A 25330-nucleotide genomic window follows, 5' to 3' on the forward strand; every position below is an offset into this window, starting at 1 on the left:
AGAGCCTGGTTCCACACTGCATGACTGAGAATTTCAGCCCAGTCAATACAACCTGGTGTCTTAAGTTGGCGCTTTATAACCCTGTGTTGGAAGGAACTGCAGATGCTGGTTTAAACCAAAGATAGACCAAAACGCTGGAGTAACTCAACAGAACAGGCAGCATAACCTTTGTACCATGCTGTGCACAGTAGGAAAACCAGGCTTGGTTTTGACTTGTATAAAGGGTTAGAAACATAGAAAATAGGTGCAGGAGTAGGCCATTTGGCCCTTTGAGCCAGCACCACCATTCAATATGATCATGGTTGATCATCCAAAATCAGTACCCCGTTCCTGCTTTCTCCCCCATAATCCCTTGATTAGCCCTAAGAGCTATATCTAACTCTCTCTTGAAAACATCCAGTGAATTGGCCTCCACTGCCTTCTGTGGCAGAGAATTCCGCAGATTCACAACTTTCTGGGTGAAAAGGTTTTTCCTCATCTCAGCCCTAAATGGCCTACTCCTTATTCTTAATAAAATAATTAGCCCAGGGATTTGGCCATTTGGAAGCTCTGCCTTGATAAAGTTGAAGAGGTCTTGTTGAAAGTACAAAGCCGATATTTAGTGGAGCGTTGTAGCTGGTCCCACCCAGAAGATGAATGTGGGGCTCTGTCAGGATTTCCTGACAAGCTAACAGCACACACTGGTCCCACTGAGGATGAATGGACAACAGTCCGGTGTGTGAATGAAAACCAGCTCTGGGCCAAACCGTGCCAAGTCTGATGGGCGGCTGTGGAAGTCCGGGGTTTTGACAAATATTTGATCAGCTGCTTGGGTTACTCACTGACTGAGAGATGGGGTCTCAGGCTGCTATTTGTTTTCCAGTTTTAATTGAAAGGCTGTCTGTTGGGTGATCAATAAGGAGCCTCTTGTTGGCTCGCGGCTGTGAAGCCCAAGTAAGTGAGGATTTTTTTTGCTTGTGCAGTAGAATTGCTAAAATTTCTACTAAGGTTGGCTGTGCAGTGTTTTAGTCGTGAAGATTTTTACCATTGCAACCTTGCAAAAATAAAATGAAGCTTTTTATCCACACCCACAACGCTGACCCTGATCTGTCAAGGAAGCCATGATATCTATTTTTTTCTTATTTTCATAATTTGTTTGAAGAATATGGGTATCTCTGGCAAGGACCATGTTTATTGCTGGCCCCGAATATCCCAGCTTGCTAGAGGGCTCGATTCAATAAAAGCTTGGACACAAAGTTCTGGTGTAACTCAGCGGGTCAGGCAACAAACATCTCTGGAGAAAAAGGATGGGTGGCCTTTTGGGTCGGGACCCTTCACTTGTACTTCTGTCTGAAGACCCAAAACGTCACCCATCCTTTTACTCTAGCGATTTTGCCTGACCTGCGATGTCTATGTTTGTGTCTATGTTTGTTATTAACCAGCATCTGCAGTTCTTTGGTTTTTAAAGAAATAAAAGCTTACCTGATTCAAGGAAGGTGATCTGTTCCCTTCACCCTGAGAGGGCTGTATGTGACTCCTGGCCCATTCATGTGACTGACTCGACTAAGCTTTAGCAAGCTGGGATGTTGGGGATGTGAGAGAAGACAATAGACAATAGACAATAGAAGAGGGAAGGGTGGGGCCACAGAGGCACAGCGGGTAGAGCAGCTGCCTCAGCACAGAGACCTGGGTTCGATCCTGACCTTGGGTGCTGTCAGTGTGGAGTTTCCACATCCCCCCCGTGACTGCATGTGTTTCCTCTGGGTGCTCCGGTTTCCTCCCACATCCCAAAGACGTGCAATTTTGCAGGCAAGATGGACTTTCTAGGCAATTTTTGCAGGCAAGATGGACTTTGCCCCAAGAGTGTGGGTTTGTCAGTTAATTGGACCCTGTAAATTGTAAACAGTGAATGCATAAGTGGGATAGCATAGAACTGGTGTGAATGGGTGATGGATGACTGGTTGGTATGAACTCGTTGGGCCAAAGGGCCTGATTCTATTCTGTTTTTCTAAACTGGGCATTTTATTCCAAATTTATTTAATAGCATGGGGGGGGGGGGGGGGGGGGGGAAGAAATATCAATGGTTGGCGTTGACTCAGTGGACCAAAGAGCCTGATTCCAATCTGTGTCTTTTAAGCGGTTAGTGTGCACATTTGAAGCTTGCTGCATCTTCGCCCTCCAGCAGTTGTTGTTTGATTTAATGGAGCTGCCTTGATAAACAATGTGAGACTGTCCTGAGGTACGGAAGACTCGACTGAATTGATGCCAATGTTTAAACATACGCTGTCACCAATGCCTGAGAAACAATGCCAGATGCCTCTCAGTCTAAACATGAGTGTGCAAGAGAGTGATATCTTACTGATTGAGAGCTCAGTTACAGGAGGCTGTGGAGCCCAAGGCAATGGATATTATAAGGCGGAGATGGACAGTTTCTTGATTAGTAAGGGTGTCGGGGGTTATGGGGCGAAGGCAGGAGAATGGAGTTGAGAGGGAAAGATAGATCAGCCTTGAGTGAATGTTGGAGTAGACTTGATGGGCCGAATGGCCTATTTCTTCTCCTAGAACTTATGAACTTAAGAAATTAATATTGGCACCAGATGACAAACCAAAGCAAAGAGGAACAGATGAAATTGTCTTGTCGTAACACAGCCACAAAAATTGATGTTTTCAAACTGGAAAGGGTGCAGAGAAGATGTACGAGGAAGTCGCCAGGACTTGGGGGCCTGAGCTAGAGGGAGAGGCTGAGCAGGCTGGGACTTTATTCCTTGGAGCGCAGGAGGATGAGGGGTGATCGTATGGAGGCGTACAAAATCATGAGGAATAAATGAGAGGAAAAAAATTATTCTCGAGTCTGGCCACCCAAGTTTTCAAGCTCCTGTACCTTCTATCGGAAATAGAAGAGAGGGAGAGAGAGGAATGGCTGGGGTGGCAGCCAATCTTGACAGTGCTTCCAGCCTTCCTGATGCCCCGCACCGTGAAGATGCACAGGATGGAAGGAAGTGACGATGCAGTGATGGACTGGGCTGTGTCCACCACTCCAAGGCCGGCAGAGTTGCTGCCTTGCAGCGCCGGAGTCTCTGGTTCAATCCCAGCTACGGGAGCTGTCTGATTGGAGTTTGTCCGTTCTCCCCGTGACCACGTGGGTTTTCTCCGAGATCTTTGCTTTCCTCCCACACTCCAAAGACGTACGGGTCTGTAGGTTAATTGGATTGGTACAATTGTAAATTGTCCCTCGTGTGTGTAGGATAGTGTTAATGTGCGGGGATCGCTGGTTGGCGCGGACTGGGTGGGCCGAAGGGCCTGTTTCCGCGCTGTATCTCTGAAGCTAAAAACTTTAAAAGGAACTCTGAAGGTTCAGGCGATCAAGAACGGAGCAGTTGTCATTACCGAGCTGAGACGCATCCTATCAGAATACGTTCTATTGCACATCTGCGGAGCTTTGAGAGAATCCTTGTGGACATGCCGAATCTTCGCCAATGCCTGAGAAAGTGAATACTGCCAATGTGCTTTCTTGATCAGCGCAACAGTGTAAAGGGACCAGGTAAGGTTGCTGATGATATGAATGCCAAGGAACTTTAAACGGTCACCCACATCAATAGCAGCTCTGTCGTTAAGGACAGAGTTATGTTCAACCCCTTGTTTCTTTAGGTCAACAGCTAACACATTTGTCCGATGTTATAGGCTAGGTTCCGTCATGACACCATGACACAAGGTTCCCAACTTCTTTCCTGTACTTTCTCTCATCATTGTTGTCGAACTGGCCAACAACAGTGGTATCTTCGGTGAACTTAACGATTGAGTTGCAGCTGTGCTTCTGCACTGTCATGGCTGTACAGGGAGCAGAGTAAGGGACTGAGCACATGACCCTGAGGGGCACCAGTGGTGAGCGTCAAGATGGAGGAATTCTAGCCAATTCTCATCGATGGAGGTCTAATGGTGAAGGAAGTCCAGAACTCCAGCAGGTGGAGGCTGCAAGGCCCAGAGGTTGAGGGATGGTCTTATTCAGTATCTTGATGATGCGGTCTACGTTGTAGTCAGCGAATGGTGGCTTGGCATTGGTGTTTTGATTGTCATGGTGAACTCGAGCTGAATGTATGGCAAGACAGATGGTGTCCTCCATAGATTATTTATCCTGGTATGCAAAATGCAGGGGGTCTGATTTATCTCCAAGACTGGTGCCATTGTGGGCTCTTGCCTGTCTTTCACAGCACTTCATTATGATCGATGTGTAGAGTCGTAGAGTGATACAGCGTGGAAACAGGCCCCTTGGCCCAACTTGCGCACACCGGCCAACAATGTTCCAGCTACACTTGTCCCACTTGCCTGTGCTTGGTGCATATCCCTCCAAACTTGTCCTATCCATGTACCTGTCTAACTGTTTCTTAAACGATGGGATAGTCCCAGCCTCAACTACCTCCTCTGGCAGCTTGTTCCATACACCCACCACCTTTTGTGTGAAAAAGTTACCCCTCAGATTCCTATTAAATCTTTTCCCATTCACCTTGAACCTATGTCCTCTGGTCCTCGATTCCCCCTACTCTGGGCAAAATACTCTGTGCATCTATCCAATCTATTCCTCTCATGATTTTGTGTACCTCTATAAGATCCCCCCTCATCCTCCTATGCTCCATGGAATAGAGACGCAGCCTATTCAACCTCTCCCTATAGCTCACGTCCTCTAGTCCTGTCAACATCCTCGTAAATCTTTTCTGAACCCTTTTAAGCTTGACAATATCTTTCCCATGACATGGTGCCCAATATTCTAAATGCGGACTCACCAATGTCTTATACAACTGCAACATGACCTCCCAACTTTTATACTCAATACTCTGACTGATGAAGTGCCGAAAGCCTTTTTGACCACCTTATCTACCTGTGACTCGACCTTCAAGGAGCCATGCATCTGTACTCCTAGATCCCTCTGCTCTACAACACTACCCAGAGGCCTACCGTTTACTGTGTAGGCCATGCCCTTGTTCAACGTCCCAAAATGCAACCACTCACACTTTTCTGTATTAAATTCCATCAACCATTCCTCTGCCCACCTGGCCAATCGATCCAGATCCTGCTGCAATCTTTCACAACCATCTTCACTATCTGCAAAATCACGGAGCTGCAGATGCTGGTTTACACCAAAGATAGACACAAAATGCTCGAGTAACCGAGCTCGACAGGCAACATCTCTGGAGAGAAGGAATGGGTGACGTTTTTGGTCGAGACTCATCTTCAGTCTGAAGACCCAGCATTTTGTGTCTATCTTCACTATGTTTGAAGTTGGGGCTCCTGGCGGGAGTCAATAAGACAGGTCACTTCATTTTTCTCGGGTACTACAATAACGTAGGTTTCCTTGAAGCAGTTTGGGGACAAAAGACAGTTGATATTTGATATGAACCAAACTGAATCCCGTGATAGTGTAGGGAGAACAGCAGCTAGTTTGTGCACCGCAATGTCCCACAACAGGTATTGTGATAATGAATCCTTATCTGCTTCTGGTAGAGTTGGCTGAGTAAAAAATACTGGACAATACACCAGTGGTATCGGCAATGTCCCATGGGATCTCCCGAGAGAAAAGACAAGGGCTAAATATAAAATCTCAGCCAAAAGTTGCAAGCATGGTCAATTCTTCAGTTGTGCAGCCAAATGCCAACCTAGAAGCTTAGTTTAGTTTAGAGATACAGCGCGGAAACAGGCCCTTCGGCCCACCTGGTCCACACTGACCAGCGATTCCCGCATATTAACACTATCCTACACCCACTAGGGACAACTTTTACATTTGCCAAGCTGATTAGCCTACATACCTGTACATCTTTGGAGAGTGGGAGGAAACTGAAGATCACGGGGAGAACGTACAAACTCCGTACAGACAGCACCCTTAGCCGGGATCGAACCTGGGTCTCCGGCGCTGCATTCGCTGTAAGGCAGCAACTCTACCGCTGCGCCACCGTGACCGCCCAAAGTTTGTGCAGATGTGATTGAATCAATGGCACAAAACAACTGTATTGTCTGCCTGAAGAAGGGTCCCGACACAAAACGTCACCTATCCATGTTCTCCGGAGATGCTGCTTGACCTACTTAGTCACTCCGGCACTTTGTGTCCTTTTGCATAAGCCAGCTTCTGCAGTTCCTTGTTTCTGAAGTTCATGTGGTTATTGTCACCGACCGGCCTGCCTGCTGGAGCAACAAAAATCTCAGCTGAATTAAAAAGGCAGCACATGGTTGCGCAGCGTCAGAGTTGCTGCCTTGCAGCGCCAGGGACCCGGGTTCCATCCTGATTACGGGTGCTGTCTGTTTGGAGTTTGTACGTTCTCCCCATGGGTTTTCTTCGGGTGCTCCGGTTTCCTCCCACACTCCAAAGACGTGCAAGTTTGTAGGTTAATTGGCTTCGATAAAGACTGTAAATTGTCCCGAGTGTGCAAGATAATGTTAGTGTGGAGGGGATTGCTGGCCGGCGCGGACTCGGTGGGCTGAAGGGCCTGTTTCCACACTGTATCTCTAAACTATATATTAAACTAAACCTGAAACTTTCTGATCTAGATGTGGCATTGCTGGCAACGGACTGAGTTTGAGCTGACGCGGAATAAACCCCTGACACTCTCCTTCCAAGGCCACACGTGCTTGGTGGGAGAGAACAACTGATTAATGTGGTCAACAAACGTCAACCCTTGTAATGGGAATGGTTGGGGGGGAAGAAAAGAAAAGGCCAGGAGGCAAAATTAAATATGGAAGTCTGTTTTATTTCAGATGTCCAGCATTTGCAGTATTTTGCTTTTAAAATTTTTGAGAGAAAAAAAGAAATGTTTTTCCACATTGAGGTTGCAGGAGAGCTCCATATCATTGTCTTTTTTTTCTTGGTTACAGATCGATGTGTGTGGGGACAGCACTAATGATGGGGCCGGCAGTGCAGGGGTGATGCATCTGTCCGGAAGCCAGGAAGAGACCAATGGTAAGCTTTTTCTAAGGATAAATGGGGGGGGAGTGAATGAAATGGGGAAGACTAAGGTGGACATTACTGGTTACCAGACATGAAGTGACGATGTAATCAGAGGTTGGCATTACTGTTACCATCCAGAGTTAACACGGCTAAATCACTTGGTGTTACTGCTGTGGGAATGCAATGGTGTGGATGGGGGGGTCAGGACCGTTCTCTAGTTTATATGAGAGAGGATGGTTCAGTTACCTGATAATAGCCGGGAAGAAACTGTCTCTGAAACTGGAGGTACGTCTTTTCAAACTTCTGTCTGTTGCCTGATGGGACTCATCCTTGATTATGCTGGTGGCCTTGCCAAGGCACCGTGATGTAGATGGAGTCAATGGAAGGGAGGTTGGTTGGCGTGATGGACTGGACTGCAGCCACAACTCTCTGCAAGACCTCTCTTGTGGTCTTGGATGGGGCTGATCCCAAACCATGCTGTGATGCTTCAAAGTAAGATGTTTTCTTCGGCGCATCTGTAGAAGTTGATGAGGGTTGTTGGGCAGATGTCGAACTTCCTGAGTCTTCTAAGGAAGTAAGGGCGTTGGTGTGCTTTCTTGACCATTGCTTCATAATGATTCTGTCAAACCTTAACATGTTCCCTGTAAGGGCTTAATGTATTTGAGCAGAAAGACTCAGACACAGGCACATGCGCACACAAAGGGTGAATTGAGACACCTTGGAAGTTTGCCCCTGTTGCTCTGTGGGGGTTTTTTTCCACAGCCATCGAACTGTTTCTGGCTGCAGCTCAGTGAGACGGCAAATACAATAGTGTGTGGAAAGTTGGTGTTCATCCAGCAGGCCCTGGAAAGTGCCAGGCCAAGTGCAGTTCACACAAGCTTCAGGTGAGAGAAGCAATCGGTGAAGCTGCTTCTGATTGCGATTGCGATGTTTGAGGGATAAACGCTGGCCATGCCACTGGCAGAAAGCTCCTGTACCTTCACCGTTGCGAAGAGATTTTTTTCGTATCCATCCAAATAGACGGCGGGTAAAGTTCAGGGCATGACATTTCCCTGCATAACGGCGGCACGGTGGCGCAGCGGTAGAGTTGCTGCCTTACAGCGAATGCAGCGCCGGAGACTCGGGTTCGATCCTGACTACCGGCGCCGTCTGGATGGAGTTTGTACGTTCTCCCCTTGACCTGCGTGGGTTTTCTCCCAGATCTTCGGTTTCCTCCCACACTCCAAAGACGTACAGGTGTGTAGGTTAATTGGCTGGGTAAATGTAAAACAATTGTCCCTAGTGTGTGTAGGATAGTGTTAGTGTGCGGGGATCGTTGGGCGGCGCGGACTCGATGGGCCGAAGGGCCTGTTTCCACGCTGTATCTCTAAAAAAAAAAATAATAATAAAAATAACCACAATGACTAGGCTTCAGAACAACTTGTAGAAACAAGGAACTGTAGATGTCAGTTAACAAAAAAAGACACAGTGCTGGAGTAACTCAGCAGGTCAGGCAGCATCTCTGGAGATCATGGATGGGTGATGTTTCAGGTCAGGACCATTCATCAGACTCTGGTGACGATTCGGGTTGGGGGCCGCCTTCAGAACTTCCTCAGAATTTAGAAGAACTTTATTGACATTAGAGTTTTGAGTCTGTGAAAGGCAGCAAGTAAATACAGGGTTTTCATTCTTCTACATGGCTGTTCAACTGTCTTCCTGGATGTAGTACATGTGGTAGACCCACATCTGTTTTGGCCTGTCCTGATACATATGAGGAGAGATTGGGCAGGCGAGGACTTGGAGCACAGGAGGTTGAAGGGTAATCTTGTGTCGGTGTATAAAATCACGAAGGAAACTGATACGGTGAATGCGCAGTGCTCTGCATAAACGTGCCCAGGCCATGCTCTGGGTAAGAGGAGAAAGATTTATACGGAACCCAAGGGGCAACTTTTTCACACAGAGGATGATGGTTATTCAGAATGAATTGCCAGAGGAGGTAGTTGAGGCAGGTAAATAACAACATTTAAAGACATTTGGACAGGTACATGGATGGGTTTAAGAGGGATATGGGCTAAACGCAGGCAAATAGGACTATTTTAGATTGTGTTTCCTGGTCAACTTGGAATAAGGACCTTCTTCTTTCGTATGCCAACTACAACAATCAAAAGTGGTAATTGGTGAGGTAAGTCTCTAATTGGAGGTTATCAAGTTGGAATAGTGGGCAGGGAGGTCCTGTCACAGAACATTCCCTAAGGACATGTTTGTTGGTCTGTACTTGACCACAAGGACAGAGGTCGGTGTCTGCAATGCCCCATCTTTTCATGTTGGCTGCGAAACGGCCAGCACCAGTTCGTAGCCTGTTCAGTTGAACCCAGGCCTTCCTGCGGAGGTTGTTGCCTCGAGGGTGTGGTGACCAGGTCACAAAGTATTGCTGGAGTCCTTCTGGGACAGCTACTGCTGCATCCAGACTCTCCATTATGGGCGCAGAGGCTTCTGTTTGTGACCTGTTTGAGCTTTTATGACTCTAAGCCTCATGCACTTGGGTTAAAATAAAATACTGCGGCTCGGTGGCGCAGCGGTAGAGTTGCTGCCTTATAGCGAATGCAGCGCCGGAGACCCGGGTTCGATCCTGACTATGGGTGCTGTCTGTACGGAGTTTGTACGTTCTCCCCGTGACTTGCGTGGGTTTTCTCTGAGATCTTTGGTTTCCTCCCACACTCCAAAGACGTACAGGTATGTAGGTTAATTGGCTTGGTAAATGTAAAAAAAATTGTCCCTAGTGTGTGTCGGGTAGTGTTAATATGCGAGGATCGCTGGTCGGTACAGACCCGGTGGGTCGAAGGGCCTGTTTCCTCGCTGTATCTCTAAACGAAAATATTTTTTAAATGGAGGGACCTGGATATTCTTCTACACAGATGACTCAGTTAGTCAGAAGGGTCCTGACCTGAAACATCACCTATCAATGTTCTTCAGATATGCTGACCCGCTGAGTTACTCCACCACTTTGTGTCCGTTCACACAGTATGCAGATAGAGCATCTTTACCTCTATTGCAAAGGGATTTATAGAAAAACACACGAGAGAGAGAGAGAGAGAGAGAGAGAGAGAGAGAGAGAGAGAGAGAGAGAGAGAGAGAGAGAGAGAGAGAGAGAGAGAGAGAGAGATGACAGAGAGATGACAGAGAGAGAGAGATTGAGAGAGAGAGAGATTGAGAGAGAGAGAGAGATTGAGAGAGATTGAGAGAGATTGAGAGAGATTGAGAGAGATTGAGAGAGATTGAGAGATTCATGTTTCTGTGCTATTGACTCTATTACTCTAAGCTGGAGTAAAAGGAAAATGAAGGACACCAAAGATGGGAGTGTATGAAAGAGCATGGCCATACCAACCTTAAAATAACCTGCTCTCGGAAGCTCAGCAGTCGTGGGCCTGGTTAGTACTTGGATGGGAGACTGTCTGGGAATAGCAGGTGCCGTAGGCTTGGGTGGCGCAGTGGTAGTGTTGCTGCCCTACAGCTCCTGTGGCCAGGATCGACCCTGACTACGGGTGCTGTCTGCACAGTGTTTCTATGTTCTATGACTGTGGGTTTTCACCAGGTGCTCCCATTTCCTCCCATATTCGAGAAGACCTGCAGGTTTGTAGGTTAATTGGCTTCTGTAAATTGTCTCTAGTGTGCAGGATAGAACTAGTGTATGGGTGACTGCTGGTCGGCATGGACTCAGTGGGCCGAAGGGCCTGTTTCCACACTGTATCTCTGAAGAAGTGGGAGCAGGGCATCTACAGTTTGTTGTGCCTCCATTTTGAATTGGGGGACCTCGATTCTAGGGCAGATGCTGGCAAATTTGGGCCTGATGTTCACTCTTTCGGAAGCTCACGATACAAATACTCGAGGGGGGCTTTTACCTGAGAAAGTACACAACTGTGCTGTTCATACCTCAAAGATCTCATTCCTGAATGAGCTACCTTCAAGATAAAATCGCCCGATTGCCCTGGCAAGTGTCTGTTGGCTTTGTTACCACAATGCAGGTGCTGTACAAAACACAGGATGCTGGGTGAAACCTCGCCGCTGGTCCCGGCTCATTCCTGCGCGATTCCTTTGTTTGGGGGACTGGCGTCAAATCCTCAAGGCAAACGATTTGCAAAGTTATTGTCTGTAACTGAGCCAACCTTTTGCAGTCTGTGGTAGATGGAGTAAGAAAGGAACAAAGGTAATTTATTGGGTTACAAAAACCTTGTAAAAATCGGAGAGAAGGATCGAGATCAAACAGCAACGTGATTTTTAGTTATTATCGTATTTGTATTGCAGTAACGGTTCAATGTTCAATGGTTCAATGGTTTCATTATTTTCGCATGCACCAAGGTACAGTGAAATACTTTCTTGCATAAAGATCAGCAAGACTCAGCAAGGTGGCACGGTGGTGCAGCGGTAGAGTTGCTGCCTTACAGCGCTTTCAGAGCCAGAGACACAGGTTCGATCCCGACTACGGGTGCTGTCTGTATGGAGTTTGTACGTTCTCCCCGTGACCTGCATGCGTTTTCTCCGAGCTCTTTGGTTTCGTCCCACACTCCAAAGATGTACAGGTCTGTAGGTTAATTGGCTTGGTATAAATGTAAATTGTCCACAGTGTGTGTAGGATAGTGTTAGTGTGTGGGGATCGATGGTCGGCGCGGGCCCGCTGGGCCGGAGGGCCTGTTTCCACGCGGTATCTTAAAACTAAACCACTGGTTACCGGAATCCAAATAATTGCAGGGAAAGCCAGTATCGTGATGAAGATAATCTTTTTTTAAAAAATGCAAAATATGCCAACTGCTGATGAAACTCAGCAGGTCAAGCAGCATCTGTAGAGGCAAAGGTTTCATCGACCCATGCAGGGTCTCTAACTAAGACATTAACTATCAAGAGAAGAGTGTTTAATGGGGGGGGAGTGAATGAAGTAAAGTCCAGAATGTACGGAACAGCCCACTGTCTGGATGCAAGAGTCGCCATTTTGGAACCATTTTCCTGTCCCACAAAGGCCTGTTGCAGCCGTCACCTCCATTTCAGTCGTCCCGTGAACAGTCGTCCCTCTCCGTGCATGGTCCTCTCCAGCGCCTCCCGCAACGCACCTTGCACCAACGTACATGGAAGGTTCTTCTAGCCTTTCGTTCGTTGTCCGCCGCCGTCTTCCTGCATCCCCCTCTCCGATTCCTGCCCTTCAGGGGCGAGCAGGGGGTGGAATCTGTGGCCTCCCTATAGACAATAGACAATAGACAATAGACAATAGGTGCAGGAGTAGGCCATTCAGCCCTTCGAGCCAGCACCGCCATTCATTGCGATCATGGCTGATCACCGGGAGACCAAAATGTGCAGGAAGGAATTGCAGATGCTGGTTTATCACGATAGACACAAAATGCTGAGTAACTCTGTCCTGGGCCTCCTCCACAGTCAGAGTGAGGCCAAATGCAAACTGGAGGAACAGCAGCTCACATTTCGCTTGGGCAGCTTCCAACCCAGCAATATGAATATTAATTTCTCTAATTTCCAGTAACCCTTGCAATCTCTCTCTCTCTGTCCCTCCCCCACCCTAGTCGTCCCACTAGTTTCACTGCCGTCCCGCTTATTTTCAGTTTTTATCCACTCGTTATCACCTTCTCCACAGCCAACAATGGGCCTTTGTGGGCTCCACCTTTCCTTGATCGTCGTTGCTGGCTTTGATTTGTTCTTTTCAGACCTTTCATTCATTTGTTCTTTGTACCTTTTCATACCTCTAATTTCCCTCTCCCCAGACTCGCACTCTGAAACGTCACCCATTCCTTTTCTCCAGAGATGCTGCCTGACCTGCAGGGTTACTCCAGTGTTTAGTGTTTATCGCCGGGAGGCCTTCTCCCCATGGGTAGCTCGCTAGCTGCATTTTCCAAGCGTCACCCGGGGTTACTGCGCTGTGGGGCTCAACCTGTTCATAATACAGACTGCATGGTGAGATGGCACTTATGCTTCTGCAAGCAATGAAAATGCTGGCAAGTTGAAGTTTGTAACTTTGGTTTTCTGCCCAGAAATGTCCAATTGATGGTTGGGGGGGGGGGGGGGGGGGTGGGGAGTGGGGAGGGGAAGAAGTGCTGCTGGGGATAAAAGTCTCAACCCTCTTGGCTGTGTGGGCAAGGTGTGTCACTGAGCAACTTGCTTGTACCTGGATCTGCGAAACACTTAGCCACTTTGTGAGATTTTGTTAAGTCGGAGGAAGTTGAGAAATCGCTGGCAAAGCAAATATTCTTTGCCCATCCTAACTTCAGTAGAAAAGCAGTAACATGACACTCTTGGCAATTAGTTATAGTTTATTATTTTCACCTGAACTGAGGTGAAAGGATGACACATGATTACAATAATGTGGCCTGCTCACTCTTATCAGTGAATGTTCGAGTCTCGGATAGGCCCGGACAAGATAAGGGTGGCACATCTGGTCAAGGTGGCCTTGAGCTTATCAAAGCCACCATGATAAGGTGGCGCAGCAGTAGAGTTGCTGCCTTACAGCGCCAGAAACCTGGATTTGATCCTGACTATGAGTGCTGTCTGTGCGGAGTTTGTGTGTTCTCCATGTGACCTGCATGAGTTTTCTCCGGGTGCTCTGGTTTCCTCTCAAAGTTTGTGAGGGTTGCAGGTTAATTGGCTTCTGTAAATTGTCCCTATAGTGTAGGATAGAACTAGCGTATGGGGTAATTGTTGATCGGCATGGACTCGGTGGGCCAAAGGACATCCTTCTACGCTGTATCTCCAAACTAAACTAAATCTGTGAATTTATGTGTCTCGGATAGGCCCAGACATCATAAGGGTGGTGGATACATGAATCAATGGGCCTATGAAATAAAAATATAACTTAAAAAATATAAGAAAATAACTGCAGATGCTGGTACAAATCGAAGGTATTTATTCACAAAATGCTGGAGTAACTCAGCAGGTCAGGCAGCATCTCAAGAGAGAAGGAATGGGCGACGTTTCGGGTCGAGACCCTTCTTCAGACGAGTACCTTAAAAACTGTTTTTTTCTCCTGCATACAAGATTTATTTGCCAGATCCCAGTGCATTTCATTCTTTCTATTCAGAGAGTGGGACCAGAAGGATCTCCTAGACTTCCTTATCTCCTTAACTCCCTCTCCCCTGACGCTCGGCCTGAAGAAGGGTCTCGACCCAAAGCGTCACCCATTCCTTCTATCCAGAGCTGTTCCCTGTCCCGCTGAGTTACTCCAGCATTTTGTGTCTATCTTTGGTGTAAACCAGCATCTGCTATTCCTTCCTACACAGAAGGAATTATTGTCTTCCCAAAGTTAAATCTGGATCACAGAGATCACATCAAAAATGAATAAATCTAGTCGGCTATTTGAGAGCAATTTTACTGAGTCGCGAAGGATGGCGAGCTGCAGAGAGAGCTTGGTCGCACCACTCAGTGCCAGCCAGACGTGGCTTGCATCCCAAGACATGCCAGAACAAACCAATGCCATTTGGTGAATATCATGGCTTCTGGAAAGCAACAGTCACTTATCCATGTTGATGCAAAAATTGGGCTTTCCGGGGCAGGGAGCACTGGTCCACACACGAATCTTCCCTGATACGTGTTCAGTGCAGAGAAATGATCATGGAGCAAGTGCATCAGGGCTGAGAGGCAAGTCGTTGATGTCGTGTTGGTGCTTTGAGCTTAGTTTTTTAGCTTTGTTTAGAGATACATCGCGGAAACAGGCCCTTCGGCCGGCCGGGTCTGCAGCGACCAGCGATCCCCACACATTAACACTATCCTCCACACGCACTGGGGATCATTTACATTTACATCAAGCCAATTAACCTACATACCTGTACGTCTTTGGAGTGTGGGGGGAAACCGAAGATCTCGGAGAAAACCCACGCGGTTACAGGGAGAACGTACAAACTCCGAACAGACAGCACCCGGAGTTGTGATCGAACCCGGGTCTCCCGTGCTGCAAGTACTGTAAGGAAGCAACTCTACCGCAATGCTACCGTGCCGCCCTTCTCCAGTCTTAGTTTCCTGCCATGATCCCTCCTCCAGTTCGTTATAGCAGCATGGACCCTGATTGCTGGTTGCACAACCTTTTATTGTTCCCAGCATTCTGATTTTACCGCAGGTCCTGCACCACTGTCACAGGGCAAGTCCAAGTTACACTCCATACATCCGCTGTCTTAAACAACTGCCGAGACCCGTCTATTTATACTGGTGGCTGCCGTCCTTCTCAAGGCCATCGGGGCTGCAGCGGATCACGGGACATAGCCGTCTCTGCCTTGGACCTTATCCCAGCTCCACATCAACCTGTGTCATAAGTGATGGGAGTAGAATTGGGCCATTCGGCCCATCTAGTCTACTCCGCCATTCAATCATGGCTGACCTATCTCCCCCTCCTAACCCCATTCTCCTGCCTTCTCCCCATAACCTCTGACACCCGTACTAATCAAAAATCTATCTATCACTGCCTTTAAAATATCCACTGATTTGGCCTCCACAGCCTTCTGTGGCAAAGAATTCCACAGATTCATCACCCTCTGACTAAAGAAATTTCTCCTCATCTCCTTCCTAAAAGATTGTTCTTTAATTCTAAGGCTATGACCTCTAGTCCTAGACTCTCCACATCCACTCTATCCAAGCCTTTCACTATTCTGTATGTTTCAATAAGGTCCCTCCTCATTCTTCTAAACTCCGGCGTGTACAGGCCCAGTGCCGACAAATGTTCATCATAGATTAACCTACTAATTCCTGGGATCATTCTTGTAAACCTCCTCTGGACCCTCTCCAGAGCCAGCACATCCTTCCTCGGATACGGTGCCCAGAATTGCTCGCAATATTCCAAATGTGGCCTTATCAGCGCTTTATAGAGCCTCAGCATTACATCCCTGTTTTTGTATCCAAGCCCTCTTGAAATAAATGCAAGCATTGAGTTTGCTTTCTTTACTACCGTTTTGACTGTGCTTTGGAATAAGACTCCCACGAGAGGTGTAGAAAGACTTGGGTTTTAATCCTAAAGGGCCACACTCCCTATTTTAATGGGAATTGAGAGCTCATGGGGGCCAAGTGGGAAAAGTGCTTTTGGGTTCAGGGATTCATCATGATCTTATTGAATTGCAGAATAGGCTTAAAGGATCTTGTGGCCTTCCCCTGCTCTGATTTCTTATGCGTGTGTAGCATTGCACCGTGAAAGTATCTTTAAAAACTGAAACTAGTGCAAGATGGACACCTGGAGAACTATTGAGGATTAGGGGCATTCTGGAAACTTTTTAGATAGTCAATTTCCTGTGGTGCAAACCTGTTGGCACCAAACCAAAATGGTAGTAGTCCAATCAAAATGTCCCCAGGGTAACTCTAGATTAAAACCTACTTTACAATTCGAGATAGAAAACATTCAGCTTACTACAAATAGGTTATTAGCTCTGGCAAGCAATGCCTTGTGTTTTGAACATGTTGTTTCTCTGTATCAATAACTTGTGGAGATTTTTCACGTTGAGACCTGCTAGGTTTGGAAACGTGAACGTGTTTCATTCATTTCAATCTTTCATTTGTTCTATATCTCTCCATATCGCCGTCTATATTTCTCGTTTCCCTTTCCCCTGACTCTCAGTCTGATGAAAGGTCTCGACCTGAGACGTCACCTATTCCTTTTCTCATTTCAGTTCAGTTCAGTTCAGTTATTGTCACGTGTAGCAAGGTGCAGTGAAAAGCTTTTGTTGCGTGCTAACCAGTCAGCAGAAAGACGATACATGATTACAATCAATCCAGTTACAGTGTATAAATACACGATAAGGGAATAACAATTAGTGCAAGGTACAGCAAGGATAGTCTGAGGGACATCAAAGAGGTAGATAGCAGGTCAGCACTGCTCTCTGGTTGTGATAGGATGATTCGGTTGCCCCCAGAGATGCTGTCTGACCCGTTGAGTTCCTCCAACCTTTTTGTGTCTATCTTCAGTTTTAACCAGCATCTGCAGTTCCTTCCGACACTTGGGCAAATAGGACGAGCTTGGATAAGGCATCTTGGTTGGCATGGACGTGTTGGGCTAAAAGGCCTGTATCCACTTGGTATCGCTCCTGAACTCTAGTTAACTGGATTCAAGTTCCCCAACTACTCAGTGGGATCTGAACCCAACTCTTCACATCAATGAATTTTGCACATGATAATAAAGCACATTGATTGATTGATTGATTGAGTAGAAGTGTTGATCCCCAGAAATTGGTACATTTTCTTTCTGGGGTACATCGGTATCACGTTACCAGAAGTATCAGTTTTGCTTTTTTTGCTTCCCAGAAGCTGTTCATTTAAAAAAAAAAGAGGAATTGTGTACTGTACTTTAGCAGAAGCTGCCGGAGAATGCTTCTCGTGTGATTGCTAGCATGTTAATGAAAGGGATAGAGTTTTGTTCCACCCTGGTGTCACTGTGCGCCACACATGCTGTTACCTGTACTGGCAGCTGAATCGGGCTCGACCCGCATGCATTGCATTTGTAGCCAGAGGAGCCTCGGTGAGCAATTTCCACAACTGGCTGTCACTCACTTCAGACCACACAGCAGCCTTTCAAAGGCTCCTTGCTTTTGTTCCTGTGTTCCACACAATCAAAGTAATAGGGAACAGCTTCAAAGCAGCTTTCTTTGTCTCACTGTGTGATAAAATTTGACGACTCCTTTGTGTAACCAAGCATGATAAATCTTGCATGTTCGAGATATGGAAGATTGTTTGCATTGTGTTTGTTTTGGAGTTGATCATGATTGGTAAACATCTTCACCGCGTGGACAGCAGTGTAGAAGCAGCCAAAGTGGTGTGGCTTCAGTGTTGTCCAGGTCAGGCACAAATAAGATGTTATGCAGCCTCACAGCATGAAAACAGGCCCTTCAGCTCAACTTGCCCACACCGACCAAGATGCCCCATCTACACCAGTTCCACCTGCCTGCGTTTGGCTTACATCCTTCTAAATGTTTCCTAGCCATGTGCCTGTCCAAATGTCTATTTTGTCTCTATCCCCAAAGATTAAAACTAACAATCTCTTTTAGTGATACAAACTCTTTACCTTCGGAATTGTTCTGAGAAGTAATCCATATTCTGAAACCATTACAAATTCAACTCTTTGTTCTCCTGACGTGTTTGTCCTGGCCATTGGATTACCAATGTAGTCATCAGCTACTGGTTATGCTGTTGTAAGCAAGGGGTGCTTCCAAATCATTAGTATCCAGCCTGAAGAAGGTGCCTCAGTGATAACGGGCTGCTGGTGCAAACTCTGCGTAGCTGTGCTACCCCACACGGGAGGAAAGATGGAGTCTGAAATTGATCACCTGTGACGGTTTTGCAGTAAGACACTTATTCAGATGAAATGTTCGATTCATTAAGAAAAATAGGGTTGGAGCTATCTTAGGGAAATGTAGTGGCATTCCAGCCCATATGTAATAAAAGGGGAACTACAAATGCTGGTTTATCCCAAAGATAGACATAAAATGTTGGAGTAATTCAGCGGGTCAGGCAGCATCTCTGGAGAAAATGGATGGGTGACGTTTCGGGTCGGACTCTTTTCGGTCTGTATTTCTGCCTGACCAGCTGGGTTACTCCAGCATTTTATGTCTATCTTTGGTATAAATCAGCATCTGCAGTTCCCTTCTTATTACATGTTTTATGGAACTCTGCTACCTTTCCTTAAGGTAGGCCCATCCCCTTTTTTCTTAATGTGTATTTTTTTTTAAACTTGATATTTAAATTTCCCTTCTCAGCTTAAGGCTATGACTTCTGATATTTGTCTGTTCCATCCTGCTGGAAAGGGTTCTGACTGTCTGTGCCATTGATGTCTCTTGTAATTTTATGTTCTTCTATCAGGTCTCCCGCAACCTCTGGCATTCCAAAGAAAGCAATCCAAGTCTGTCCAACCTCTCCCAGTAGCTAATACCCCCTAATCCAGGCAAATCTTCACTTCCATTTCCCTGACCAGTTGAAGATGGGAGGATTTACAGTTGGCATTTGCATTTCCCGTGTAAAATCCCACGTTGGTAGATTGTGTGAAAACTGGAGACCAGTCTCTTCTAGGACTGAAGGTATCACAAAATGCTGGAGTAACTCAGCAGGTCAGGCAGCATCTCAGGAGAGAAGGAACGGGTGACTGATCTTCTGGGACTTCAGACTGATCTTCTGGGACTGATGTACCTTCCCTCTGTCACAAGCTGATGAAATGATGCACCATTGGTGTTGTCAAGTTGTAAAGAATGCAGTGAAAATTTACGAGGATGTTGCCAGGACACGAGGGCCTGAGTTACAGGAAGAGGTTGAGTAGGCTGGGACTCTATGCCTTGGAGCGCAGGAGGATGAGGGGTGATCTTAGAGAGGTGTACTAAAATCGTAAGGAAAGGCACAGTTTCTAGCCCAGAGTAGGGGAATTGAGAACCAGAGGGCAGGGTTTAAGGTGAGGGGCGGAATGATTTAATAGGAACCTGACGGTCAACTTTTTCACACAAAGGGTGTATGGAACGAACTGCCGGAGGAGGCAGTTGAGGCAGGGATTATCGCAATGTTTAAGAAACATTTAGACAGGTACGTGGATAGGACAGGTTCAGAGGGATATGGGACAAATGCAGGCAAGTGGGACTAGTATAGATGGGACATATTGATCGGTGTGGGCAAGTTGGGCCAAAGGGCCTGTTTCCATGCTGTGTGACCCTTTGATCCAACCCAATAAAACTCCTGAGTTGGTGGAATCAGCTTTGGTTCTTTTTTAAATCATCTTTTGTGGGTTCATTTCTTACCCCAAAAACTTGAGAGTGATGTTCCTACTGGAATGTAAAGATAAAATTTATTTGTTTGGCTTGAGATTTACCAATAATTGGTGGTGCAACAGTAGAGTTACTGCCTGACAGGACCAGAGACCCGGGTTCGATCCTGACTACGGGTGCTGTGTGTTTGGAGTTTGTACGTTCTCCCCGTGACCTACGTGGTTTCCTCCCACACTCCAAGGATGTACAGGTTTGTAGGCTAATTGGCTTGGTATAGATGTGAATTGTCCAGGGTGTTGTGCAGGATAGTGTTAGTGTGTGGGGATCGCTGGTCAGCGTGGACTCGGTGGGCTTAAGGGGCTGTTTCCACGCTGCATCTCTAAACAAAACAAATAATTTACTTCAGCATCCCACATGCTGCCTGTTGCAAGGGCCATGCTTGTTAACATCACAAATAAAAGAGAAAGCACTGTTTGTTTCTTAGATTTCTCGACTAATGTGTTTGATCCATTCAGAGAAAACCTTATGTTGCATGTAACCTACTTTGCTCAGCCTGGGAATGTTGTGGGCACTGAAGGAATTACACCAGAAAATTGATCTTGAATAGCTTGCTTTGCAAACAGCTCCTTATGTTCACCAAGAATCTTAAATGCTGCGTAAATTTAGCTTACAAAAATCAAAAGGTGCTGTATCTGGAAGGACTAGGTTGGGTTATGTAACTGACCACATGTGGAAAAGAGGAGTTTTGAATTTTTTATATGTAAAGAAAAATTGAATTGGGTAAATGGGGCAGAATAGTGGCGTAGCAATAGACTTGCTGCCTCACAGCGCCAGAGACCCGGGTTCGATCCTGACTACGGGTGCTATTTGTACGGAGTTTGGACATTCTCCCCGTGACCTGCGTGGGTTTTCTCCGATTCCTCTCACACTCCAAAGGCACACAGGTTTGTAGGTCAATTGGCTTCGGTAAAATTGTAAATTGTCCCATGTGTTTTTAGGCTAGTGTTAGCGTGCGGGGATTGCTGATCGGCATGGACTCAGTGGGCCGATGGGCCTGTTTCTACACTGTATCGCTAAACTAAAATGGTTAAGAGCGAGAGAGAGAGAGAGAGAGCAGGAGAAACTGAGGCAGCTGAAAGAACTGCCACAGCTGGCAGGCAGATGCTGTAACAGCAGAACTAATAGGTTTCCCTGATTGACAAAATTGGGCGGAGTGGATCCCATCAACTCCATGAAATATTTATTTTCTCATCACAGAAGTCATTTGCTTTGAGCAAAAAATTTCGCTCTCTCCACTGGTGACTGAGGAACAGAAGGCAGCCATTCTGTCGCATAAGCCTATTCTGTCATTCTTTCAGGTTAGGGCAGTTGGCATCTTCACTGTGTTTTTGTTCCTTGTTGCATGACATTAATAAACACTGATTGTTCTATGAACCTTCATTTCCAGAATAACCCTATTATGTTTCCGCACGTCATTCCAAAAGTTGTGCCATGGAGACATGCAGCGTGGAAACGGGTCATTCAGCCCAACTTGGCCACACCGACCAACTTGGCCACACCGACCAACATGTCCCGTCTACTCTCGTCCCACCTACATGCGTTTGGCCCATATATTCCTTTAAACCTGTCCGATCCATGTACCTGCCTAAATGTTTCTTAAACATTGCGATAGTACCTGCCTCACTACCTCCTCCGGCAGCTCGTTCCATGCACCCACCACCCTTATGTATGCACCAATGCTTAGAAAGGAACTGTCGATGTTGGTTTATATGGAAGATAACCACAAAGTGCTGGAGTGACAGTGGGTCAAGCAGCATCTCTGGGGGGGAAAAAAGGAATGGCGATGTTTCAAAGGTCTGAAGAAGGTTTCCGACCCGAAACATCACCATCCTTTTTTTTTCCAGAGATGCTGCCTGACCCGCTGAGTTACTCCAGCACTTTGTGTCTATCTATTTCCAAAAGCTATGTTACATTTACGTAATGTCACCAGAGTACACTGATAACATGGAGTCTGAAGAAGGGTCTCGACCCGAAACGTCGCCCATTCCTTCAATCCTGAGATGCTGCCTGACCTGCTGAGTTACTCCAGCATTTTGTGAATAAATACACTGATAACATGGTTAACAGTTCAGTGCCATTCCTGTCTCTGGTACTGATTTCATTGCCCTCAAGTAAAGGGTGACAGGATCCAGTATCATGGAGATGGGTTTGGGACTTCCAGCAGCCTGTTACTGACCCTTGCTCTCTTCTGTTTCAGCACCTTGACCATGCTGTCTGGCACCATCTTCCTTGCCATTGTTTTCACCAGTGCTTGGACCTGCCGTGGAGGCCACTACAAGTCCTTCAATAGATCCGACACGAGGTTCGAGCACCTGACCGTGGATCCCGAGACTGGGAATGTCTACGTGGGCGCCGTGAATTTCCTCTTCCAGCTCACCTCCGAGCTGTCGGCCCTGGTGGTGCAGCCGACTGGGCCGCAGAATGACAGCAAGGACTGCCTCCCTCCGGTCACCCGCAGCGACTGCCCGCAGGCCCGGCCGACCAACAACCACAACAAGCTGCTCCTCATCAACCCCTACGACAAGGAGCTGATCACCTGCGGGAGTTTGTTTCAGGGGATCTGTGAGAAAAGGAGTTTGGGAATGATTAGCGATATCTTATTCCGGCCCGAGCGGCCGGTCGACACGCAGTACGTGGCTGCCAACGACCCCAATGTCACCACGGTGGGACTGGTGGGCCTGTCCAAGGGCCAGACGGCCGTGCTGTTTGTGGGCCGCGGCTACACCAGCAAGGGTACCGGCGGCATCCCGCCCATTGCCACCCGCAACCTGGTGCTGGCAGAGCCGTCCAGCCCCGACTCCCACCCCACCTTCTCCTACGAAGACACAGCGAAGCTGTCCGTGGCCGGCAGACTCCCGGAGTACAACCACCATTTTGTCAAGTCCTTTATTTATCAGCTGTCGGTGTATTTTCTCTTTTACCGCCGCGACCTCAAGTCCCCCTCCCGGGAATACAAGACCTACGTGTCGCGGGTCTGCCTGGGGGACATGCATTACTACTCGTACGTGGAGGTGCCCCTCGCCTGTCGGTCGGAAAACAAAAACTACAACCTGCTGCAGGCGGCCTACGTCAGCCGGCCGGGGCGGGGGCTGGCCGCGGGGGCTCTCCGCACCGGTGGCGACGTCCTCTTTGCCACCTTCGCTCTCGGCCACACGTCCATGGCCAAGCCGACGGAAGAGTCGGCGCTTTGCATTTACACCATGAGCCAGATCGACCAGATGATCAATCAGACCCGGGACCTGTGCTACACCAAGCACGGCAAGGCCCCGAGCGGGGCGGGCGTGGCCTACATCGAGTACGAAGTCAAGTCCAGTTGCAGTGGCCTAACCTCAGTAAGTGCCTTTTGTTTTAGTTTTTTTTTAAAATGTTAAGTTTAGAGATACAGTGTAGAAACACCTTCTTCTTCGTAGGAGAAGGTGGGGTGGGAGTCGGGGCTGGACGGCTCTGCCAGCACCAGGTTGCTAGTGGCGATGGGCCTTTCGGCCCATCTCCGCCATGCAGACCAGCGACCCCTCCGCATTGCTGGGCTGGTCAGGCTAGGACTCTAACGTGGAGCACAGGAGGGTGAGGGGTAATTCTCTGGACGTGTATAAAGTCATGAGAGGGATTGATCGGCTGGACGCACAATCTCTTGCCCAGAGGTGGGGAATCGAGAACCAGAGGGTCATGGGTTTAAGGTGAGTGTGGAAAGATTTAATAAGAATCTGAGGGGTAACTTTTTCTCACATAGGGTGGTAGGTGTAATGAACGAACTACCAAAGGAGGTAGTTGAGGCAGGTGCTATCACTCTATTTAAGAAACATTTAGACGAGGACATGGACAGGATAGGTTTAGAGGGATAGGGGCAAACACAGACAGGTGGGACGAGTGTAGATGAGATATGTGGGCAGGTTGGGCCATTTCATGCTCTATGACTCTCTGACTACCCTACACACAAGGAACTATTTACAATTTTTACCAAGCCAATTAACCTACAAACCTGTACATCTCTAGAGTGGGAGGAAACCAGAGCATCCTGAAAAAACCCATGCATTTTATGGGAAGAACGAACAAACTCTATACAGACAAGCATCCGTAGTCAGGATCGAACCTGGGCCTCTGCCACTATAAGGCTGCAACTCTACCGTTGCACCATTGTGCCACCCAAGTCTTGCCTCATTTTGTCTTGAGCATTTAATGTCAGCAATGCTGCCCATGAGATGCATCTCTCTAATGCATTGGGGTAACAAAAGATCAATGGACCAAGAAATTTACACTAGTGGGCTCCAATGTTGGATTGACAATGTTACATAAAAGTAACAAATGTCCAACCTTTCTCCTGTTATTTCAGTGAATATGTTCAGCAAGGTTTATAACATTTACAATGATATTTGTGTAATTGCATGTCCACATTATAATGTAGACAGGAGAGCACAGAGTGCTGGTGTAACTCAGCAGGTCAGGCGGCATATCTGAAGGACATGTAATAGGTGGACAGAGGCATGGGGGAGGCTGCATTAACACTGTGTATCAGTACTCCCCTCACCTGTCACGACCTTTTACCTGCCATGCTTTGCCCTCTTCCAGCTCTTTTTCCTCCTCCCGCCCCCCCCCCCCCCCCCAACTACAACCAGCCTGAAGAAGGGTCTCGACCCGAAACATCACCTATCCATGTTCTCCAGAGATGCTGTCTGACCTGCTGAGTTACTCCAGAATTTTGTGTCCTTTTGTGCAAACCAGCATCTGCAGTTCCTTGTTTCCAGCAAAAGGGCGGCGCAGTGGAGCGGCGGTCAAGTTGCTGCCTTGCAGCGCCAGAGACCCGTTCAATCCTGACCACGGGTGCTGTCTGTATGGAGTTTGTATGTTGTCCCTTTGACTGCGTGGGGTTTCTCCGGGTGCTCTGGTTTCCTCCTACACTCCAAAGACGTCCAGGTTTGTAGGTTAATTGGCTTCGGTAAAATTGTCCCCAGTGTGTCGGATAGTGCTAGCGTACAGGATGATCGCTGGTTGGCACGGACTCGGTGGGCTGAAGGGCCCATTTCCGCACTGTATCTCTACAGTCTAAGGTCTAAGCCAGTAACCTGCATATTTGGTGTGGGCTGGTGATACATTTGAGTATGATGGTAAGCTGGTGATGACATTTGTTTTCCTCATTCTGCTGCAAAGTACGTTTTTATTTCCTCAATGTTGGATGTGTTGCAATTCCTTGTCTGATCCCTTATGGCCTGATAATGTTATTGCTCAATTCTAAGCTGGCAAATGACCAAAGCTTAATAGGACACCACCTGCAGCCAGTTTTTTTTTATCATTTCATTGATCACGGTTTCTGCTTGACTAAACAGATCCAAATTAAATGGTTATGTGCATGTCTGATCGCTTTGGATTAGTGCCAGTGCAATAATAGAGTGAGTGGCGTGGTGGCGCAGCGGTAGAGTTGCTGCCTTACAGTGCCTGAGACCCAGGTTTCGAACCTGACTACGGATGCTGTCTGTACGGAGTTTGTACGTTCTACCCGTGACCGCGTGGGTTTTCTGCAGGGGTTCCGGCTTCCTCCCGCATTCCAAAGATGTACAGGTTTGTCGGTTAATTGGGTTCGGTAAAAACCGTAAATTGCCCCTAGTGTGTAGGGTAGTGCTAGTGTACGGGGATCACTGGTGAGTGCGGACTCGGTGGGACGAAGGGCCTGTTTCCGCGT

The 25330-nt window shown here is 47.4% G+C and overlaps 1 protein-coding gene across 1 annotated transcript in view; it reads left to right on the forward strand.

The window, feature by feature from the left end:
* Positions 1 to 25330, forward strand: part of plxnb1b (plexin b1b) — a 239646-nt gene that overhangs the window by 132978 nt on the left and 81338 nt on the right. Inside the window, exons 2-3 of the mRNA XM_078414681.1 lie at positions 6838 to 6922; positions 21854 to 22988. Of these exons, the coding sequence (XP_078270807.1) occupies positions 21864 to 22988 (1125 nt within the window). The 5' untranslated portion in view covers positions 6838 to 6922; positions 21854 to 21863. The remainder of the gene's footprint in view (positions 1 to 6837; positions 6923 to 21853; positions 22989 to 25330) is intronic.

Source organism: Rhinoraja longicauda, chromosome 17 (assembly GCF_053455715.1).
Source record: "Rhinoraja longicauda isolate Sanriku21f chromosome 17, sRhiLon1.1, whole genome shotgun sequence".
Lineage (NCBI taxonomy): Eukaryota > Metazoa > Chordata > Chondrichthyes > Rajiformes > Arhynchobatidae > Rhinoraja > Rhinoraja longicauda.